Source organism: Amblyomma americanum, chromosome 3, assembly GCF_052857255.1.
Source record: "Amblyomma americanum isolate KBUSLIRL-KWMA chromosome 3, ASM5285725v1, whole genome shotgun sequence".
Classification (NCBI taxonomy): Eukaryota; Metazoa; Arthropoda; class Arachnida; order Ixodida; family Ixodidae; genus Amblyomma; species Amblyomma americanum.
The window spans coordinates 201,303,020-201,325,101 of NC_135499.1; the positions used below are offsets into that span (position 1 = coordinate 201,303,020).

General features: G+C 48.9%; 1 protein-coding gene across 12 annotated transcripts in view; it reads right to left on the minus strand.

Moving 5' to 3' along the window:
* The window catches only part of LOC144125885 (protein unc-13 homolog B-like), a 321,928-nt gene that overhangs the window by 63,024 nt on the left and 236,822 nt on the right, over window positions 1-22,082 (minus strand). For 7 of the 12 annotated variants that reach the window (XM_077659673.1, XM_077659675.1, XM_077659670.1 and 4 more), the window contains 2 exons: window positions 5,952-6,019; window positions 3,718-3,805 (listed from right to left, as the gene is read on the minus strand). In XM_077659673.1, the coding sequence (XP_077515799.1) occupies window positions 3,718-3,805; window positions 5,952-6,019 (156 nt within the window). The remainder of the gene's footprint in view (window positions 1-3,717; window positions 3,806-5,951; window positions 6,020-22,082) is intronic. The other 5 variants (XM_077659676.1, XM_077659671.1, XM_077659678.1 and 2 more) reach the window with 1 other exon arrangement.

Sequence of the window (22,082 nt, forward strand, 5' to 3'; positions counted from 1 at the left end):
ACCGCCAACACGGCGCGAGACGCGGCCGGATGAGATTGTTTCGAAAAGCGGGGAGCACCGCTGCCGGCGGCACCCGGGGAGAGGGGCGATATAGAACATGCGAGCAAGGAAAAAAAAAAAAGAGAAGGGAATACGATAGGAGGAAAACGTGCGAAAGAAGGGTACACAACGGATGAAATGGGGAAGAGGGGGAAAGGGGGGGGGGGGATTGGCGCGTTTTCGCGTCTGAGATGTACGGACGTGCGCACGGCCCCACCGGCCGCAGCAACAGCAGCAACGCTGCCTGGAAAGTCTTCCGCCCCACAAGGTGCACCCCATCCTTTATCAATTCCGTGTTGGGGCGCGTCCCCGTTGGAGTACACGGGGCGAAGCGACAGCAAGCACGCCGGTCGCCAAACTTGTACGAAACAAACGCCGCTGTCGTTGCTGATGAAAAGGTAGGCATCTGCGCGGGCTGGCGCCCGTGTTGCCAGTGGCACGGCGGGGCCCACCTTTTCTGCCCCGGAAAACACCGGCTTTATTTTCAGCCCCGCTCAAACTGCATCGAACGCGACTGCGGCCCAGCGGAAGGCTCGCAACGAATTCGTCCCGAGAAAAAAAAAAACAAAAAAAAAACGGACGAACGCAAGAAGAACGCGCAGCACTACATTCTGGATCCCAATGCAAGGATTCTCTAGAGGTTGGTTCTCGCCTCTGTTTTGCTTGCATCGAATGCTGGCACATAGCGATAGCTGGCTAGCGTTGACAAACTAGAAGAAAAAATAAAAACGCAACAGAATGAACACTGCCTGTCGAACACGCGGTGTCACTATGTAACCTATATTCCAATCGTGAAATTCTGTGCAGGCCGACCGACGACAAAAAAAACGGAGGCGCGGTAATTTTAACGGCACAGTGTTGCTCAGCTTGCGCTTAGTTTAGCACCGGTTTTTTTTTCGCACGACAGAACGAGAAAATAAACTGGAATGTGCTGCGAAAGCAGTTTTAACGAAGATTTTCTACCAGAGTTGACGACTCGGGCAGTCCGTAAATAAACATAAACCAGCTGTGCAAAAAGAAATACACATGCACGCCGGCAGACTACGCGACCGCAAATGCTCGCCATTTACATTTGAATCGCGGAAGCACGCGCACAAGAAAAAGAAAATGGAGGGGCAAATTCTAAGCTGCCAGTGGCTAATTCGCTCATAGATAAACATTTACTGCCCCCATCCACTCTTATTAAAGGTGGCAGCCGCCTGAGAGATGTGGCATTAGTCCATTCTGCCCGCTATACTGCCTCTCCCAAACGCAAACACAAGATTTAGTTAAAGAGAGAAAGCTTGAAGGAAAAAAAAAAGTCTCCCTTAAGCATCGTTTTCATTTTTTTTCCAGCCACGACGAGCTAGAAAGAAGAACCAGGAGCAGGAATGAAAGAATTCGTCTAAGGAGGAACACTGGGAACAGGGGTGGTGGTGGGAAAAGAGGAGAGGGAGGGGGGGGGGGGAGCGCAGGATCACGAAAATCCCGTCTAGACTACCGTGAAAACCTCAGTTAGCACGACGCGTCCGACGCAAGAAGTGTCAAGAACAACGCGTGCTGTGCGCCAGCTATAAATGAGGCAGCGAATTCACAACGATTGCTCTCGACTAAGAACGGTTCGCGATTGCGTGCCGCCACCTTGGTATGTACCTATTGTATACCGCTTCGCCGACTAGACAGTGCCGCGAGGCAAAAGCTGCGCTTTCGCGCTAAGGGCTTCAGTGAGTTCAGCCCATGATTGTAGCCGCGGCTTACACAGGACAGCGCCGCTTCAGTGAGACGGAGCGTTACCACAACGCCGAGCCGTCGAACACTGGGCCGTATGTCGCAAAACACGTGGGGCTCCCTTGTTTGCTTCGACGCGCGATTCCCCGATCGCGGTTTGTAATTAACCTGCCTCGCGGCATAACCGCCAGCGCTGCGGAGACTCAACCGTTCTCGCGGCAAACAAAGTTTCCGGACGCAACCGCGCGTGCGTATAATTAAACGCAAAAACAACACCGCGCGTCGTTGCTTTCACTCGAACGCCAGAGGAAAGTGAAGCGCGGACGAAAAACAAAACAAATTCTGCCAACGATGAATTTGTTGAAAACGGAAGCCTGCCGAAGAATGCACGCACGCACGCACGCACGCACACGCACGCACACGCACACACACACACACACACACACACACACACACACACACACACACACACACACACACACACACACAAAGCGGCGAAGAAACTGTACAGGGTGCTCAAAAAGTTCCCAGGCCACAGGGTCTGCTTTTGAAACGTGTACTGGGGCATTTACGGCACTCGGAAGCCCCCAACATCTGGATAAGGGGCGGAAAAACATAACTCTGAACTCCACTTTGGTAGCTTCATCGCGTTGTCTGAAGTGCCACAATGTGCTTCTTAACATTTGCCCTATACTAACCATTCGTTTTATTTTCTTTCCTTAATTTTTCGTTGTATTTTCGTACGTATTGCTCTTGTAGTTATATCGTCCACCCCCCCCCCCCCCCCCCCCCCCCCCCCCTTATTTGATGCCCTCGGGCCTTTTAAGGTATTCTGAATAAATAAATAAAAAGCAGACCCTCTAGTCTGGGAAGTTTTGATTCACTCTTTACATATGCCGCACCTAATCTCTGCTTGATGAAAAAAAAAAAAGCCCTGAGCGCCTATTCTGTGTTTTCAAGTGAACGCAAGGAAAAATGCATTTGAACAATCACCGCGTATATAAAAAGATTCCAAAATGAAGGCTTAATTTAGCTGAGGAGTTGCTTTGGTGCGATCCGTTGTAAATGTCTTCCGTTGTTATTCTCGACACACGATCGATGGCGATCAATCACAGGCCGGGGCTTGTAAGACCATTTTGTTTTACCCTGTGTTCCGTTCTTTGTACTGGCGTCAACGTATACAACAATAGCAGCAACAACAACAAAAAAAGAGCTTCCCTAAGGAGCGCACTAAACGAGCATTTTTCTTCAGATCAGCAGCGAATCAATTTAGTCGCACTTCTTAACACCACGGTGCAAAGAGAAAATAAATACCAGATGCGCAAAATTCTCTCACGCGCGGAAATAATGGTAATTGCTTTTACCGTTTTTTTTATTTCTTCCCTCTTCTTAGCCTTGTTTAGTTTTCGTATTTTGGTGACAGCAAAGCAACTTTGACAAGCATCTGTTCAATAACAGATCTGGCCGGTGTTTCTTGTTTTTTTTTTACTTTGTTCTTTCGTGCCCACCCGATTTCCCAATAACGAGCTATCCGCCCACACAAATAGCACACATCACACGTTTCAAGAGCTTTCTTTGCTCTTTTTTTTCTCTCGTAGTCCCAGTTTGAGCTTTTCTGTGAATCACAACAGCTAGGAGGGGCGAGTTGGTGCTACACTGTTAAGCAGCAGCGTGAAATTTGTTGTGAAAGTTTTATGAACGTCACTATTATTTATCAAACTGTCTGAGCAGCCTACAAGTTGCATCGAGCCGCTTGAAACGCCACAGGTTTGCTCAAGTTAAGTCAGTGAGTCACGGCAGAGCCCGATTGTTATTCCTCATTTCTTTTTTTTTTTAACGTGTGCGGTAGTATCGACTTTCGACGTGCGGACTACATGAGAGAAAAAAGAAATAAACAGCAGAGGGCCTTGGAAGCTGACATTCAGTGACAGCAGATAAAAACAGGTCGACAGGCCTCGAGACTGCACTTACCAACTCGCTGACAAGAGGAATGGACTTTCTTCTAGGCCTGATATCAGGCATCGAGTCGATGTTGCTGTAGAATGGATTATGCTCCGGCCTGCGAGACAACAAAGAAGGCGAAGGAAGCGAAGAAAAAAAGTGAGAAGTCATTTCTCGACTGAACTCGCATGCAATCATTGAATTTTTTTTCACAATGCATCGACAGAGGGAAAAAAAGAGGAAGAAGTAGAGCACATGACCCTTACAATAAATTTAACTAAGCGAAAGTTTACCAGCGCTCGCAAGAAGGCGGCGTTCGAGGACCGGACGACAAGGCATGTACGCACAAACACTGGGGCGGGCTTTATGACGTGAGCGTTTATTTCACTGAAGCACGTAATATAAGCTACGTGGAATGTGCGGCGAAGAAAAAAAAAACGAAGCGCCATTTAAAAAAACAATTCTATGCTCTTTGGTCTCGGTGACTGTTCGCTTCTTGCATGCAGATTCTTTGGTACGTCAGGACTGACAAGTAAACCTGACACATTCAATTAATCCATTTATTATTCATCATTTTTTCTTCATCATGTAATGTACAGTGAATTAAGCATTGCTTTGGCGACCAGCGCGAAGTTTGAGACTTCGTTCTGATGCCGTCCTCAAATGATAACCAGACCGTCAGTGAATACTTGAGCTCTCCGATACTCGGCCTGCCCCTTCCCAGGACCGAGCCACACCAAGTAAGAATAAGGAATGCATAAAAACGTTTGCAAGAAGAGACCGGGAGGCTTACGCGGTGCGAATTTTCGAACTCACTGCGGTGAAACTGTAAGCTCACGTTTCGTCGAGCTTCCAAGTTTTGCACTTTTCTCGCGGTCACTTCGGGGCTGCCTCAAACATTTCGATCCTTTCTTCTCTGGCCTCTGCTCTTTCTGTGGCGAGGTGGCTGACGCCTTCCACATGGTCTGGGAGTGCCAGCAAAACACTTCTCTTCCACCCCTAACCCATTCCCCCACCCGAGAGGACTGGGAGGCGGCTCTGCTCGGCTGCCTGGACCTAACGGCCCAACAAGCCCTGGTTCAGCGAACTCGAGTGGCGGTCCAGACCAATGGGGTTCCTGAATAAAGGACTCGACCTTGTATTGTATGGCGAGCGGCCCACTAGAGGCTGCCTCCCAGTCAACCTCTCTGTAAATATTATTAAATGCTTCTCACCACCATCACCGAACAGTTCCCGGTCCGTACTTTCGAATTTGTGCAGCGCTCTCGGCGCTCCGATGCGACATCTAGTAAGAGAAACTGTCCTCTTTACTTCCAGAGGCCTCGGAGTGGTAATGGCGTCAAAGAAATCTGACAGCAAGGTCCACCGTTTACCCACGCCAAATCACAAATGACCGCGTATTTTTGACCGCGTAAGAATTGTAAATTCTAGCTCCAGCGACGCGGACGAGAGGAAGAAGGACAAGCGCAATGCTGTGTCGGCACTGCTTTCTCTCGCCCTCGTCCGTTTCTCGGAATACCATCGCAACAAAAACTACAGTAGTTTCCGGTATACAGGCCGCACGTGAGGTGTAGCCCTCAGGGTTTATATCTGGCCTGGTTGAAGATAATTTTTTCCTTTTTTTTTACTAATATTGCTCACACCCGGTATATAGTCCGTATATAGTAGACACCATGTGCTTTGGCGATCAAAATATTACGGGACGTATGTTCTCGAAAAAAAAAATCATTGCAGCTCTACCTCGCGACCCAGTCGCGTAGTATTGTTGCCAGCAGATATAGCGTGCTGGTGCCTTCGTACTGTGACGCATTTCAAGGGACTGGATTGCGTGAATGCGTCGAAATAATTTCTTTTCCGCACGCTCGCGTCGCGTAAACTTTCGAACGCGATAGTACATAGAATCCCTTCGGGCAAAACAAATGCTCTGCAGTCCACAAAGCCCGAAAGTTTCACTTTTAAATTTGTTTGACCAGCAGGCGATAAACCGAAATTTACGGTAACTTAAAGAAACTCCTATCCACTTCTGCATCCGAAGACCGGCGTGCACAGTGACGACGCTCAAGAACTGTGCCCCCCCCCCCCCCCCACAACCCTCCCCTCCTCGAAAAAAAGAAAGAAAAATGAACGCGGCCTTAGCGAAAAGCGGGCAAGCGCCACATCCACAACAGCGAAAAACGGTTACAACGAAGCTAAACATGCACGCAAAAGCACCACGTCACACGCAGTGTGCTCGCGGGTTAATTAGGAACCCAAAGAGTGCTTACCCTCCACTGCGAGGCCACAAGCTCTTGGGTCCATCACGATTGCTTGACCTAAGGGCGCCTCCACTCTGCTGGGATAGAAGAAGAAGAAAAGAAAAAAGGACGACAGGTTAGGTCACACTGGCTATAATGTACACGCGAACAAACGCAATTCGCTGGCTCTTGAAAAAAAAAAAGGAAACACGAACAAACCAACGCTGCCGCATGAGCAGCTGCCGAGACCTGGATGATTGGCGAGCTCAAATTTACTGTCAACAAACAGGTTAAACAGTCATTTGCATGTAATTGAATTAACAGAAATAACAATTAAAAGGCACAATGGCGCATGCACTCAGTTTTTCAGCTCACGCGAAGTGAGAATCGAGCACACACACACACGCAGAAACTCGCAAAAGAAAACAGAAACACCCGCCCATCACACGCCTGACTTGTAAAAGTACCAGTAACGTGCCGCCGCGGCCGTGGCTACGACGCTTTATTGCTGTTAAGCACAAGGTCGCGGGTTTCGCGGCAGCTGCACTTAGACCGTTTAATAATAATAACAACTATATATATATATATATATATATATATATATATATATATATATATATATATATATATATATATATATATATATATATATATATATATATATATATATATATGAGGGCTCGTTTGACAAACATATGAAGGGAGCCAAGAGTCACGAAACCAAGGTGCACAGGGAAATGCTTCTAATTTTTTAAATGTTTAGTGTCAATGAATTAGTTTAAAGAAAATTACTTATAAATGAGCAGAAAAAAACAACCATGCCGCCGGTGGGATCCGAACCCACGACCTCCGAATATCGCGTCCAGTTCTCTGCCAACTGAGCTACGGCGACAGCTGTCCAATCTGCTGCTCTCGTGGGTATGTATGTTTTTGCGTGTAGGCGAACCTTGAGTGTTCACCAGCGCCACCCTCGCACATAGCGGTGGACGTAGCACGTCCTGTATTACCGCGAGTGTGACGTGGAACGTCATCTAATGGCGAGGGCGGAAACTGTGCGAGAGCCCTCTTATGCTGCCTATGGCATCAAGACTGCCAGAACCGAGACCCTCGTTAAGCTATTAGCAGACAAAGTCAAGGAGATGAGGGGCTCGTTTGATAAACCTATGAAGGGAGCCAACAGTCACCGATACCAAAGTGCATAGGGGAACGTTTCATTTTTTTTTATAATGTGTAGCGCTGATCAGTGGGATAATAATACTTCGATTAATCTATCGCTTAAAGAAAATTACTTATAAAGCAGCAGAAAAAACAACCATGCCGCCGGTGGGATCCGAACCCACGACCTCCGAATATCGCGTCCGGTGCTCTTACCAACTGAGCTACGGCGACGGCTGTCCAATCTGCTGCTCTCGTGGATATTTATGTTTATATGGTGTAAGCGAACCTTGAGAGTGTTCACCAGCGCCACCCTCGTCCATAGCGGCGGACGTAGCCCGTCCTGTATTACCGCGAGTGTGACGTGGAACGTCATCTAATGGCGAGGGCGGAAAATGTGCGAGAGCCCTCTTATGCTGCCTATGACATCAAGACTGCCAGAACCGAGACCCTCGTTATGCTATTAGCAGACAAAGTTAAGGAAATGAGGGGCTCGTTTGATAAACTTATGAAGGGAGCCAACAGTCACCGATACCAAGGTGCATAGGGGAACGTTTCATTTGCCATAACGTTTCAGTGCCATACGAAACAGCTGCGCCACACGAGGGAGGTGCTTCACGCTGATAGCCACTGCCTCGATGTCGTGATTAGACGAACTGGGACGAAATTTTAGACGTGCGCATCTCAGGACACAGGCGCGTTACTAAAATTGTACAAACTGGAATAGCCCTCGAAAGCAACTGCCTCTAGGTTCTCGATATAAACCTGCACACTAACTTAGGCCAATAAAAAGTTAATTAATGAATTTTAGCTAATTACTGAATTTACGGGGACAATTACTACCCCAATTTGCGTCCGCCTGGCCGCATTACCAATGTAAAAAAGCGGCATTAGCGTACGGCGTTTCACGTTTAAAAAAAATCAGTAAAGTCTAATTTTGTACACGCTGTACATGGAAACGTTCAAAACAGAGACAAATATCGGTGCCCATATAAATACACGCGAAGGGTCACGCGAGACAGAAGTTGGGGGCAGTCTCATTATTTCTAATATTCAGTAATTGGGAGAAGACACCATTAGGTGGTACATTCGGCTGGACACTCGCCAAGCGACTGCGGGTCAGCGCCGAGGCCATGGGAGGGTCAGGGCAGTTTCCCTATAATTGCAGTCGGACGCGGTGAAGTGCACCGGTCCGAGCTAAGCAAATTGGTCAGAGACGCGAAAGTAGAAACAGGGGTTGGGGGAAAGGCCTAAAAAGACGAAGATCGCGCGGCCGTAAAAATAAAGCAAGCCAGCGATGAACCACGGAAAAGAGGCGCCACCAGGAGGAAAAGCTCCAACAGAAGCAGGGAGGGACGACAGAGCCTAACCCAAACCAGATTAGACGTGGGAGATAAAGACAAAGCGCCGGGGGACCCCCGTATAGTATCAGCCTGAAAACAAACAAAAAATGAGGGGGCAGACGATCGCAATAAAAAAGGAGAATCGGCCGGGAAGCCGCTCGGTGACCGAGCAAAGATAGCGGGAGCCGCTCGTTCTATAATTCAACCGGCGACCTCCCCTCGCGTCTCTCCCCATGCTTGCGCAAGCGCGTCAACAATGCGGTCGGCCCGGCAGCCGGCCGTCGTTGCGTCACGGCCCGCGGGAGCATTCCGCACACACGGCTCCGCGGGGATATCCCACGCGCGCCGTAAGAAAAGCGTAGTGCAGACCGCTACCGTAAACAGAGACGCCCTGGGCGCGTCACGTTTCAGGCAGGCCGCGTAGTGCAGGCGCACGCCAGCGCGCGGGTTGCGGCAACGACCGCAATTGCGCCAACGGCCTCTGACTCGAGAGAGACTTCCAACCCGGCCTCTACAGCCGTCGTGTCCAGCGCCGGTCCGTGTTTTAGCGGTAAAGTCCGGGTCCAGAAGGGCCGGTTGCCGTCGATGCTCGAGTACATCGCAAAACGACGAAGACTTGACGTCGTTGACGGTGTTACAAAACGTTGCCGAACTTTGCTCTCAGCGCAAGGAGGCAAGACCAAGAGAGAAAGAAAAAAAAGAAAGGCCTGTTCTAAAGCGCCGAGCAATAAAACGCGATTGGAATGCGCGGCCGTCGAAGGCGTTACGCGCAGCAGAGAGCGCGGAGCATTAAACTTGGGAAATTTCAGCCTTCACGGCATCCCGGCCTATATACTTACGGCCCTCAGCCACAGCCGGTACAAGCTTCCAGTTTGAGAAAATGCAGACGCAAAAGAGACACGCCACGTTCACTTTATTTCGGCAGAACGCCAATGAAGCAACGTGGGGCAGCAGACAGCGCGGGCCAGCCTGTCCGTCGACCCGACCGGTTATTACGCTACGAAACGAAACACAGTAGGAATACGAAGTCCAAATGCACTAAAAGTCTTTGAAGTGTGATTAAAAGAAAGTCGGCGTGAATTGTGAACACGTGATGAAGTTTTACACTGCTAAAGTGACGTAGGTGCTCCGTTGTCCTTAGTGTTCCGTTCGGTATCGCACGAAGAGATATCGGCCTCGATAAGCGTCTTTTAACCATCTGCAACATTCTAGGCATGAACGAGTAAGACTACACACGATTTACAGCGCCGTATCATGGGGGCTGCCATATTTGGTGACGTGATCAATCCGCCATTACACGCCTCCTATCTGCTCGGCGCCTGCCTCGCCGCGACGGCTGCTGCGTTCTGAACATGGCGCAATCTAGTCTAGAACGCAAGAACTAAGCTCTGTAAACGGTCTATACTGGTGGCGAAACAGTGCACATGCTTTTAAGACAGCGGTAATGCGATGCTATGCCTCTTCCCTTTGCTGAATCTAACACAAATGAGATATGTTTATTTATCATATTTGGCTTGAACTGAAAGCAAAAACAAAGTCGTTTTCGGTCTAATTCGCCAATCTTCTGCGGCACTGCGCGTACGGCAGGGACCACGCAATCCGGTAAGTGAAGAGGATTGTGTTTATACGGCACACCTGGTTAGGGAGTCGCATAGCGAGTTATTAAAAAAAAATACCTGCGCTAAAGACTTCGCAAGACTCAAACACCGTCGCGAGGCACCAGCTCAGTGTTTCGTAGGTTCAGGTCGAGGTGTTGTTAGCTACTGGTGAGATTAGCCTTGCATTTATTCTGCCTGCTAATGATCCATCACAGCGGCAATAAGATGTTAATTAATATCGCCAATTTCCGGTACAGCTGGCAAACAGGTTAGCGTAAATCGGGTCTTCTCCACACTAAAATGGATCTTAAGTTTATTCCCCAGACCATCTGGCTTGTGTCTCCTCCTCAGGCTTGATGTCATACTGCACGGCCTGTATGCTTAAAGGAGCCACGAAAAAACGGGTGCAATTCGATTACCGAGATATGCTTGGCACACGTACAGTTAGAATAGAACAACATTCGCATGCAAAGCCACGAAAAAAAAAAACTGTCACGAGGCGATTCTGCACCACGACGGAATTTGAATCCGTGCCAGCTTTCTTGATCAGGCCGAAGCTTGAGTAGATAAACAACAAAGCAACCCCTTATTTTTCGCGACTCTAACGAACGCTGTCACATTTGCTTGAAAATAAGTAGCGATTTTGCGTATCCGTTTGCTTCACTGTTTGGCGGTACTGAGCAACAGCTTTATATTTGCCCAGATTCCTCTCATATCATGTTGATAGGAAATATACGCATCCGTGTGCTTTTCCAGCCTTAAACTAAAGAAAGCTGTTATGCGCGACATTAATAGTCGCCTAGCGTTTAAGAACGTGTCGCTTTCAAAGTATTATGCGGAAATGACGTACGCAAATGATATGCAGCGCTAAGGCTGTAGATGCACAATACGACGTGCTAAAAGCGGTCAGTTCGAAAGGTCAACCCTTTCAGGAAAGCGAAGCAGGACAGAAATAACGACAAGCAGCAGCGAAAGAGTAACATGTAATCCCCCACAGAGAAACGAAACCTCCCAAAATATAAAAGAAAGTGACGAAATGCTGCCGAAGCGTTTAAGCCTGGAGAGCCGGCAATCAACAGGGTCTTTCGTTGATGATTCGGTCACATAGAGCCTCCCGGATGAAGGGGTCTATGATGGCGCAATGATCCTTCTGATTGCGGCGCCTGCCGCCCGGAGGAACCCTTTTCTTCCACTCAGCTTTTTTTTTTCTTCACACCGCCGAATACCATCACCATACCGCCTCCTTCCCCTCTGCCACCGCACGAGAATAAGAAAGAAAAGGGGGGAACAGGAGAGAGACAGCAGTCAGGAAAGAGCTGCCATCTGCAGCTGAGGGCTCGGCCCATCTCCGCAAGCGCGTCGACTGCCGGCCGGCCTCAGAGATGGCGCAGAGGAAAGGCCGGAACAAGGCGACCGACCCCTTGCGGCTGCTGAGGCTGCAGTCGCCCCCGGACGACAGGGAAGGGGCAAGACGGGAAGGGAGGGAGAGGAGGCGGGGGGCGTCAGCCGGGAGGCCGTGATTGCCCCCGGAAGATGGAGCAGCATAGCGCGAGGAGGTACGAGGAGGAGGTGTCCGGGGATCCCCGCTGCACATAATCGGTGATTAGCCCCCTTCCTCCTCTAAGCCGCGCAGCCGCGGGAACAGTCTCCCTTCTTCTCCCCCAACCGCCGCTGTTTCAGGCGCCATCCCCTTTCTTCCCGTTGCAGAAGTGCAATCTCTGCTGCCGCGGCGCGTAATGGTGTCTGCTGCGTGGACAAAAATGAAGGGACAGTAACGGCCGCACGAGAGGCGTCAGAGGATCAAAGTCGAAGACAGGCAGGCGGCGGGAAGAGGAAGTTCGCCTACTACGGTGGAACGATGGTGACTGGGGAAAAGCTGCGGTCGGACGAGCGGCACCACGGTTGCTTTCTCGTCCTCTCGCTCGACCTTTCCACTGCCAGGAGCGACTAAACCGCTGCAGATGGCACCAGCCACCGAAAGACGGCAGCCAAAAAAAAAAAGTATACACAATGACCACGTCGTCGGGATTCCACAACAAAAGAATAATGACGCTACTTTGACCGCAAAGGAATCTGAGGAAGAAAGGAAAACACGGAGGGAACTGTCCTCAATGCTGGGATAGTGACAGTAATGAACACAAAGCATGAAAGGCGAGAAACGTCAGTTGAACTGCAGTGACGAGCCTCTCGTCTGATCGCCGAATTCCATTACAGAAGCGGCAATGTTCTGCGCAAAAACTAAGTAGCTCCTGCGCCAAAGACGCGCACTTTCGCTTTAGAAACGAGTTCATACATTTTGATCTCGAGTCAAGGAACCAAGAAACAGGAGAAGAAAATAGGCATTTAGAAAACAGCAGAGACACCAGGAAGAAAACTGAAAAATGCGTGGCCAGCGGAAATAAGGGAGATCGCGTCTCCTTCCCACTCGCTGTAAACAAAGACGAGCGACACAATTTTCTCGGCCGTCAAGATGACGATGGAGAGCCGACGGGTCAGAGTGAGTGCACATTAGCGAGTCGACTTGGGGGGAGGCAAGGGATAGTGCAGAGCTCGTCTAAGAACAACTTGAGCTGCGAGCACCCGGCAATGGGGCCAACGAGATGCTTTGAGCAGCTTATACCGAGCTATTGTCGTATGAGAGCCACGGCGATGCAATTTTCTGATCAGGTGAAAACAACGTACTTCCTGTTGTTTGGAGGCAGCTCGAATAAAATGGCGTCTACTGAGGGCTGTGAAATGCGGTACCATGCTTGCACTTAATGACATCCCGATTGGAAATATGCTGCCGCTGGGTCAACAGAACTGCGAAAATCAGGCGCAGCAAGCAGCACTCTGTAGGGATGCAGGGAAGCCGGTATAAGACAACAAGAATGATAACGCAGAGGTACTCGTATAACGCGTAACATTGTGACAAATTTTCATTACGTTTGTTCGTTTTCATGTATTTTATCTCGTTTATTTTCAAGAACTTTCAGCGGTCGCCGGTGCGCGACTTCTGAGCCCGCCACGCGAGCCGATTTTTCTGGCAGATCTTTTCACTGTTGACAACTTTATCGAGCGCGCATGCGCAATAGATGACTGTATGACGTCCGCCAATCAGAACGCTGCTTATACAGCCCAGTGGCAATATGGCTCCGCTCAAAAAGGCAAATGTGAAAAGGTCTTATTGTTTTCCAAGAGTCGTGAGCACGCGCGGTCGATACCGTGATGTTCGTGAAGATGCGCGCCCGTTACGTAGAAAGTTCTGAGTGAAGCTTAAATAGGGAGCGGACGGCAGCCTCTCCCAGTCCGACTCCGACGACAGTGCGCTGCCTTTGCCAGCATCGCCGCCGCCGAGTTTCTTTGCCACTTCTGCGGAGACTGGCTCGCTCAGCAGACTGTTCCGAGTTCCGCTCCTGTTTCCCTGATGTCGTCATCGCTAAGTTGCGCTATGCCCATCAACGCTCTCGAATGTTAACATGACGCCGGCATATGCTACGTCTCGTCAGCCACTGATATGGGCAGTAGCCCGGAGTTTTTAACGGAAACAAGCAACAGTAACAAAAAAGTCAGTGCTTAAGAAAAACACACAACTTAAAATGTGCCGAGCTGTATCCCGGGCGCGAAATCTCAGGGACATCTAAGAAGGAACTAATCCGAGCAACGCGCAGAAACAAGTACGAGAAACCAGCACACACACACACACACACACACAAAGATTTTCCTGGATTTCAGCTCGCGAAGCGCAACAATTCAACATCCGTAAGCCTGCTTTCAGGAACTTCTTACGCTAATAGGCAAGATAATAGGCAACAGCGGCATCCGCAGAGATAAGGAAAAATAAAATATCACGAGACGGAAGAAGTCATTTGGAACGGCAAAGCAGCTCAAGAAAAACAGAATAGACTTCAAATACCCACTCTTTCAGGTTTTTTTTCGAGCTTGTGAGCTTCGTTTTTTCGCCCTTTCTTGGTTTAAAAAGAAAATAGGGGAGGGGTACCGGAAGAAGACGTTATTAGAGAGCATAACATGACGTTGTCTAGTTACTTCGTAAGCGGACTCAAATTCAGGGAAAGCGAGGCAAGAACAGTTAAAGCAGACAAGAACTACGGCGGCCCATTCCTTTGAGAATGGAGATTTCACCAAGCTTGGTCAAAACGCAAGGCAGCCAGGCTCATGCAGGACGACAAATAAGAGGATATCAGGAAATAACTAGTGCACGTGTCGTTTTGGACATCTGCGTCGTAGGACGAATTACAGTGCACGTACAAGCCCTTCGCTCAGAAACAGCTGCATGTAGACTCTTTTATTAAGGATGCGAAAAGAAAAAAGATACAAAATAGCGTCGCAAAGAAATGGCAGTTTTTTGTTGTTTTTTTGTTGCGTGTGCCGTCGTTGCGTGTGCCAGAAGGTCGGCGAATTCCATTACAGAAGCGGCAATGCTTTGCGCAAAAACTAAGCAGCTCGCCAAAGACGCGCGCTTTCGCTTTAGGCGAGGGGCCTAAAGCGCCTCAAACTGTAGCGAATAAAAGTTTTACAATCCAATTGCGTGCGTGCGTGCAAAAGCACCAAAAAGGCTGTGGAGGGAGCCTCGTTCCTGGAAAACAAAAAGTGACAAAAAAGTAATTTTCCAGAAAACAGTCCTAAAGAAAAAAAGCCAGAGACAAGCTACAGACAGTTTCCGGCTATTGTGCGTCTTGAGCAGGTCATAGTAGCAGAAATGATTGGCAACAACTACAACAGAAAAAAAGTGCACAACATGCAAATATTTCTCGTGAAGGGGCGGGGTTTTGCTTTTTGTTATTCTTATATGCTGCGATCGAAAAAATAAAAAGAAGTACTGAAGCCGGAAGAAATGGACAGAACTTAAATTAGCCGTTTTTGAGCAGTTTCAACATCGAGTTACAAACGCAGGGCTTTCAATAACAAGAACACACGCAAAAACGAGGAAAGCAGAAATGAATCGGCATAACCACCCCTTACGTTCTATTCGCTGCAGCATTGGCTAAATGTTAAAAGAGCGAGCAGCAGCTTTAACGAGAAGATTCAACAACAGATAGTCAACGATAGATTTTCTTTTGTCCTTTTGAAAGCTACATCACGGAGAGGGAGCCATTACAGGAAGCTAACGAACCGTTTGCAGAGCTGAGGAAAGCGCTGGCATGGGAGAGAGAGAAAGGGCGAAACGTAGTACCAAAACTGCTTGTAAGCGTTGATACCACTCCTGTATAAGTAGCGCTAACGAGAGCTGATCTTCTCGCCAGTGCCACCATTGCTTCCATGCCAATTAGTTTTGCCTAACGCACCTACGTAAATTAGATTTCCACTCGAAATCTCACCAAGCTCAGTCTACCCTGATAAGAATTGCCGGATTATTATAAACTTGTCCGGAACAAGTGAAACAAAAACTAACGAGAAGGATTCGGCGTTACGGAGACAAGGCACTAAAGGTGGGAAAAAAGAAAACAGAAACATTTTAAAAGAAGACAACGAAACTGCAAATTAAAGAACTGATTTGTAACGCAGAGATCAGAGGAAGTAAACGCACGACTCTTAATATCTAAATTGCAAATACAACTAGACGCAATGCCTTCCAGTCCTGCGAGAAATATTTTCGCGAAAACAACAAAACAGCCGCAGAATCAATTTATGCGCGTACTAGAGTAAATAACGTTGATTTTTTTTCTTCGTTTACAGAAAAACTTTTTATGCAGAAAAAAGGAGCCCCTCCGCATACGTATTTACGCGCATCTAAAGGAAGAATGTAGCAAGAAAGCGGAAGTTAAGCAGGAAGTCAGGAACGTAAAATGGGGAACGCGAAAGGCGCACGTGAACAGCAGCTAGAGATCTGTACACGGAACCCCACCGGTAGCGCATCGATTTCGGCTGCAATAATAGGCTTTCTAATTTCAGAGCCAGAACGCCAAAATGTGCAGCCACGTCAATGAGCGCTCCACAGGCGTCTTGGATTCGCCAATCGGGAAGTGAAAAACATAAAAAAAACAATATGCATAAACAAAAAACGACAAAAGATATGGAAAGAAAGAAATAGCATTCCGTGTTATTACGTCAGTATCGAAGTGTGCACGAGTGCTTTATTAAACTATGTTTTATCGGAGTTTAAATATTTTCATAACTTTATTTTTCGTTGTTTTTTCTCATCTTTTTTTATTCACGCAATAAGTTTCTAGCCCTTTAGACCTTATGTAATACATTGGGGCCTCTAAGCAGTCAATAAATGAAATGACATTCTATGTTCCTGTATCTATGAAATCAAAAGGCAATAAATCACATCCTGTAAAGCGTGCTTTACCTTACGCAGAAGCCCATATGAGGAAGCCCAACTTAAAAATAGTGCTGGTTTATTGTAGATTTTGTTTCCGCAGGGTTCTTGGGAACTGCAACAAAAGGTTCTGCTGCTACCACTGGGTGTCTCCCTTTGCTTGAGGGGCAGCGCCGAATTGAATGGCTTTTGAAACAGCGCAAAGCACCGCTGCGGACGACACGGAAGGAGATTCCTCCCTAATGAGGGTGGCCTTAGGGGAGCAGGAAGAGGAAAAAAATAACTTAATTTGAGGCCTGCACTAGGGCAATACAAAAACTAGCGCTTGCTCTTCTACGGACCTTTGGCGATTCGCCGAGTTCGAATGAAGTTTTAGGAAGGAAACCTTACTGTCTTGGGTTTATCACGGTGCACGCTGCATTTTTTAAATCTGCGCTACATTTAACTTCAACCGAGAAGTGGCAAAAAAAAAATTCGGATGGGCATGTCGTTAGCAGCTACTCAATGTGAGTATGAATAGACTAGCAGTTTTCTTTTTCGATAAATACTGCTTGCTAATATTACTTCACAAACCATGCAGCCACTGAGGATAAAATAAATCTCAGAAAAAAATCTATTAAGAGTGAAGGAAGGCGAGAGGGGGGGGAACGAATAAGTAATCGTTGAATGTGCTGAAACATGTTACCTTCGTGTGACAGTTTCGCGATTGAGATAGTAGCAGCAGACGCGAACCAGAGGGAAACTTTGAGCTAACGGAACAGGAAAATGCCTCAAGGTTAATAACTTGCTCTGAAATCATTGCAAATGAACGAGATTCCGCTGCTGGCTATACAAAGCGATTAACATTACCTCGCAAAAAAAAAAAAGAGACAGTGCCGGAGCGACCCAGCTTCGTCACAGTTTTTCCAATTACTAGTGCAACCAGACCGATAACCTTGACCGCATGCTAGAGGTGAAATCTTGTTGAGTGGCGCCGTCATGTGCCTCGGCGTCGGCTAGTTTGGAGGACGGTGCTTGAGCGTTACGCGGAACGTCGCAGTCGGAGAATTCGGCGGGTTGCGGAATACGCGACTGCGGGAGAGGAGAGCCGTAGTACAGTCGGCGATATCCTTCTCCGGTCTGGATGCCCCTGGCCGAAGCGTCGCCATGCCAGACAGTAGTCCCGTTTCGCAAAGCCCACGTAAGCGGATCATGTCAGTCCTACATTCCGCTCTTGTTTTATGTCTGTTTTACTCCTCTGCACATCTCCCGCACTCTCAATTACTGCGGTTTTTTTTTCTCAGCAATGCTGGCATTGCTGTTGTTTTTTTATTTCTAGTGAGACTCCAGATTACTTGTGGCACTCTGTGAGGCTTCCCTCTTGCCTCCCTTGCTTTTCGACGTCATAGAAATCGCACGCGTTTAGGCACTCCGCAGCCTGACAGCCTGCTTCGGTTCACGATGCGGCTGAGGAGCAGCCGCATCAGGGGCCGTCGCGACGGCGCGTGCGCAGCAGTTAGCCGCAGTTACTTGGATCGAACGGCGTTTCACGTGATTTATGCATAGCGCGGGAGAAAAAAGAAATTGAACAAAACTGCGACGTCGCCGGAGAAATTATGACATCGAATGCTTCCTTTGACGCTGTACCCATATGCCTTTACCCGAACGTTCACATTTGGAAAACGCACAGAGCACAGCCATAGCGGATGCAAAGCGCGACTCAGATACGTTAGGCGCCTTTCACAACTGCGTTATCCGCTCCCTCAAAGCTAGCGTGCTCACGTTCCCCTCGTCTTAATAACATTAGGAATTTTCCAGTTCGTACTGGCGACGGTCAATATGCCTTATCTTTCTCACGCTTAATTTAACCTTCGATTTACAACCCCACTGAAAAGCGCCAGACGCCTGGCAACAAAAAATGTTGCAGGCTAAGAAAGAAATTAAACGATAAAAAAACAGAAGCATTGCCGATCAGCAAGAAAGCAAAGACGCTCGCTTTCTCTTCAACGCCACCGCAGTCTTCGCTTCGAGATCATCGAACGCGGTGCTGTGCGCGTAGCGTATACGAGAGAGCTCACGTAAGCGCCCGCAGCATTGCAGCCAAATGAGCCCCCCCCTCCCGCACCGGAAGCCACAATCAAAGAGAGAGGACCAGCCACCGATCAATGGAGCAGGGCGCCCGAAAATGAGAAGCGGGGAAAACGGGCGGGGGGGGGGGGGGGGGCAGCGCGCACATTAGTCGGCACAATTTTTGGCCAAGGAGTCCAGCTCTACTCGAGGAAAAAAAAAAAAGAGGCTAACGGCAGCGCTATTTTAAATGCGTTCGCGTGTCGCTTCACTGGAGGGCGTAATGAAGGATTCATCTCAAAGCTCAAAGTACTGGGCTCTGCAGCAAGAGTAGAGAAAATTCAGCCCCGTGTCATAATACGCGCACGCTAGACAATACAGTCTCGCTGGTGGCTGATGGCGCACGTGAGAAGGGCGCATTTACAGGAATCACAGGAAACGAGATTCACAGTTCAGCTTCCCCACACGAAAGAGCACGCCGTAGCCAAGAAGAAAGAAAAAAAAAAGCGGCGCACGAAACAAGCCGAGAAGCCATTTCAAAATTCCCCGCGCCCGAAAAGCTACACTTCGTTTCTTCACCCGACATTCCGATCCTGCTCCGAAAGACATCGATCCGGAATCGAAATTGAGACCGCGATAGGGAAGCGCCGTTTACCAGATGAGTGCTGAATGAACGGCGTTGGTTCTCAGCGTCAAAAATGACCGATTAGTTAACATGCTCCTTTGTCTCTTTACACAGGGTGCAGCGAAGTAGGTGCATCATTACGCACGTCTTGCAAACGCGGTTACACACGCTGAGTGCTTTTAGAGAGTGGCAACTATGTTACAGTCGCTGGCCCTAGCGTTCTTCAGAGGACACTCCAAAAGCGGACCGCCCCGTAACTAAATCCGGGAAAAAAAATATACTGCGAATTATTTACGCAACTACAACCTCGTCCTTCAAAATTAATCCTACCGCCTCCACCGATCCCACTGGTTGATCTCATTCCGACAGATATGGCGGCCATCAGGAAGGTCGGTCGTTCGTAATCAAGAAATCAAGCACTGGCTTTGTGGCCCATTTTCCTTTAGCAAGCAATCTTCCAGACGTGCAAGGACAGAAGCTATACAAGCCATTCTATGCATCTAAAACTTACGGGCCGAATAAAATTTTGTATCGCAGTGGTGGCCTAGTGATTTAAGCATCCGCCTCGCCCGCGGGAGGTGAGGGGTTCAAACACCAGTGCCGCCGGGTACCCACCAGTGATACAATGGGTGCAATCTATCCCCTGGCCTGGTGCTTTCTTTATTCAAGGTGAAAATGTTCGGGAAATGGGTCGTTGACTCAGCCTTGCGTAAAGAAAAAATACCCGGTTCCATGGCGCTCTTTGGTCAAGGACATCCTTGCGCCATTAAAATTCATAATCACCATCACGAATGAAAATTGCTGTTGGAATCGCGGCGCCGACAGTCCTACAAATGCAATCGCATTAATAGGCTCGTCGAGTTGTTTGCTTTGCAGTGAAACCGACACGCAAGGACCTCACGACATTGCTGTGTATCGTCTGTTTTCAGAGCCCTCACGCTGCGTTTCGCCCGCAACGTGCCTCACGCACGCTTCTGACAACAGCCGCTCACGGCACTCCGCCAGTGCATCACGTCGTTACTATACGTTATCGAGCGGATATAATTCCATGCCTCTACGCATGCGTAGCGTTAACACACATGCCAGCTGCTGAGTTTCTCTCGCTAGCGTGCAGTTGTAGAGACGAATGGGGGAGGAGGGCTACACCAGTTTAAGACGTATTTTCGGGGAATATGAAGAGGACAGACAACGCACAGCTCTAGTCGCAGTTTACTGCGCGCTTCTGAGCCACTGCGTTTGAAGCCGTGTGCGGTGGCCCGTTTTTTTTTTCTGTTGCCTTCTTTGTATTCAAGAAAAGAAAAGTATGATCTGACGTGAACTGTAAGATAAACTGAACTCGCGCGTAAATAGAAAACATGGCTTTTTTTTTTTAAAGCGCTCGCGCCCCAGAATTCCGCGGGTAAACGCCGGCAGCGCAATGCGCTCGTACACGAACACGACAGGTATTACTCGCTAGTGACTAACGGTCGATCCTTAAAATAGGGCGCGAAAGGGGAACCTCCTCTCGTATACGCTAACGCAAATGGCCTGATAGGTTTCAAGCAAAGGACTACAAAGTTCCGGTACACACATGAACAGGAGGCGTTAATGCGCTCGCAGATGACGAACAGAGAGGAAGAAGCGAAGAAAACAAATGTGACGGCGTGTCGCGGAGGAGGTTTTCCGAGCACGTTCCGACGTACTCGTCACGGTGGCAAGCGAGCCGCCGGTATATTAGGGCCGGCTTTGCGGCTGTAAGGGCACCCGACGACCCGTCCCGCTTTCGGAACGCGCCTCTGATAAGCGAACCTGTCGGAACGCCGGCGTCGGAAGCGCGCGAGCGAATCCATTTCGAGGAGGCAGCTTTTAAAAATTCATAGCGCATCTCGAAGAAAGCAGGCTTCCCCCAGAAACGCACGACGCCCACTATAAATGTGCGACACACGTTTCTCCTGCGTTTCTTTTTTTTTTCTCGTTTTCTCTCGCCATCGCGGTGCGCCTTCGGAAACGCAACGCCAACGCTGGGGAAATTCGAAAGCCGGCAGGCAGCCTGCTAGGACTGAGCGCCGCGAAAAACAACAACGCTAGCGGCTGCACCAACGACAGCGGCGTATAAGGAAGAGGCAAGAGAGTCGTTCAGAACTTGGAAGTGAAACGTAGGCCCGCTCTATCAATGGCGCACGCTGGTTTGGTGCACAGCGGGCGAGGAAGCAAGAACAGCGTTGATTCGAAGCACCCCCCCCCCCCCCCCCCGCCTTATTTCTTCTCTCCGAGGGCGCAAAGTATGCGCTGCGGTGTCTCGCGCGCATACCCAGAGAACACATTCGCTGCAGTATTCCGCGCGCGCCCGCTCCGTGTGTGCGTCGGGCGGTGCGCGGCTTCCGCTCTAAAATTTGAGCGGAAACTTCTAACGACGGCGACGAGGGAGCGGGAATCCTAATCACGAGCGCCGGGAGAAAACACACGGAATGAAATATGCGGGCAAATGGAGTGGGCGGCGGCGCACACCTCAGAAGCTCGAACCCTGCGTGCTTTTATCTTTTTTTCTCTTTGGCACCTCGCTAAGGCGTAGAAAAGTATGAGAGAAAAAAAAAAACCTGTTACCATCGCGAGGAAGGACTTTTAGAGCGTTTCTCCATTTCGGCGCGAAGCCGCGGAAACCGCGGAAACCGCACGACGGGTAAGATCAAAGGGAAGGCCCTAAATGAGCTCCTTCAAGATAGATGAGCTTGGGGAGAAAAGAAAGATTCAGGGCGAAATGAGATATTGGACTCTTTTAGATATAAAAGAAACAAGTATTAAGAATGTGCTTGGAATAATAAAAAAACGCCATTAATGCGAAAAGAGGAGACAAGAACCCCGCCGACTTCTGTAATTAGGCGCACAGGAAACAACCTGTGGCGGGAAAACCATATTTGAGTGTGCGGCCCTCGTCCTGCACATCGACGGGCTTGAACCAGCGCTCCGCTCTGCTGTATATTCTCGGCTCGCGTCAAAAGCGAGACAGAAGGAACCCACTTCCCCCGCTCAGAGATACGTGCCGGCCTGCACAACTGTAGGCGTCTGAAATGGTCTGTCGACTCATTCCGTCCTTTCGCCTACACCGCGAGCTAGCCCAGGTGATTACGAAGCCAGTACATGGAATAAGAACGG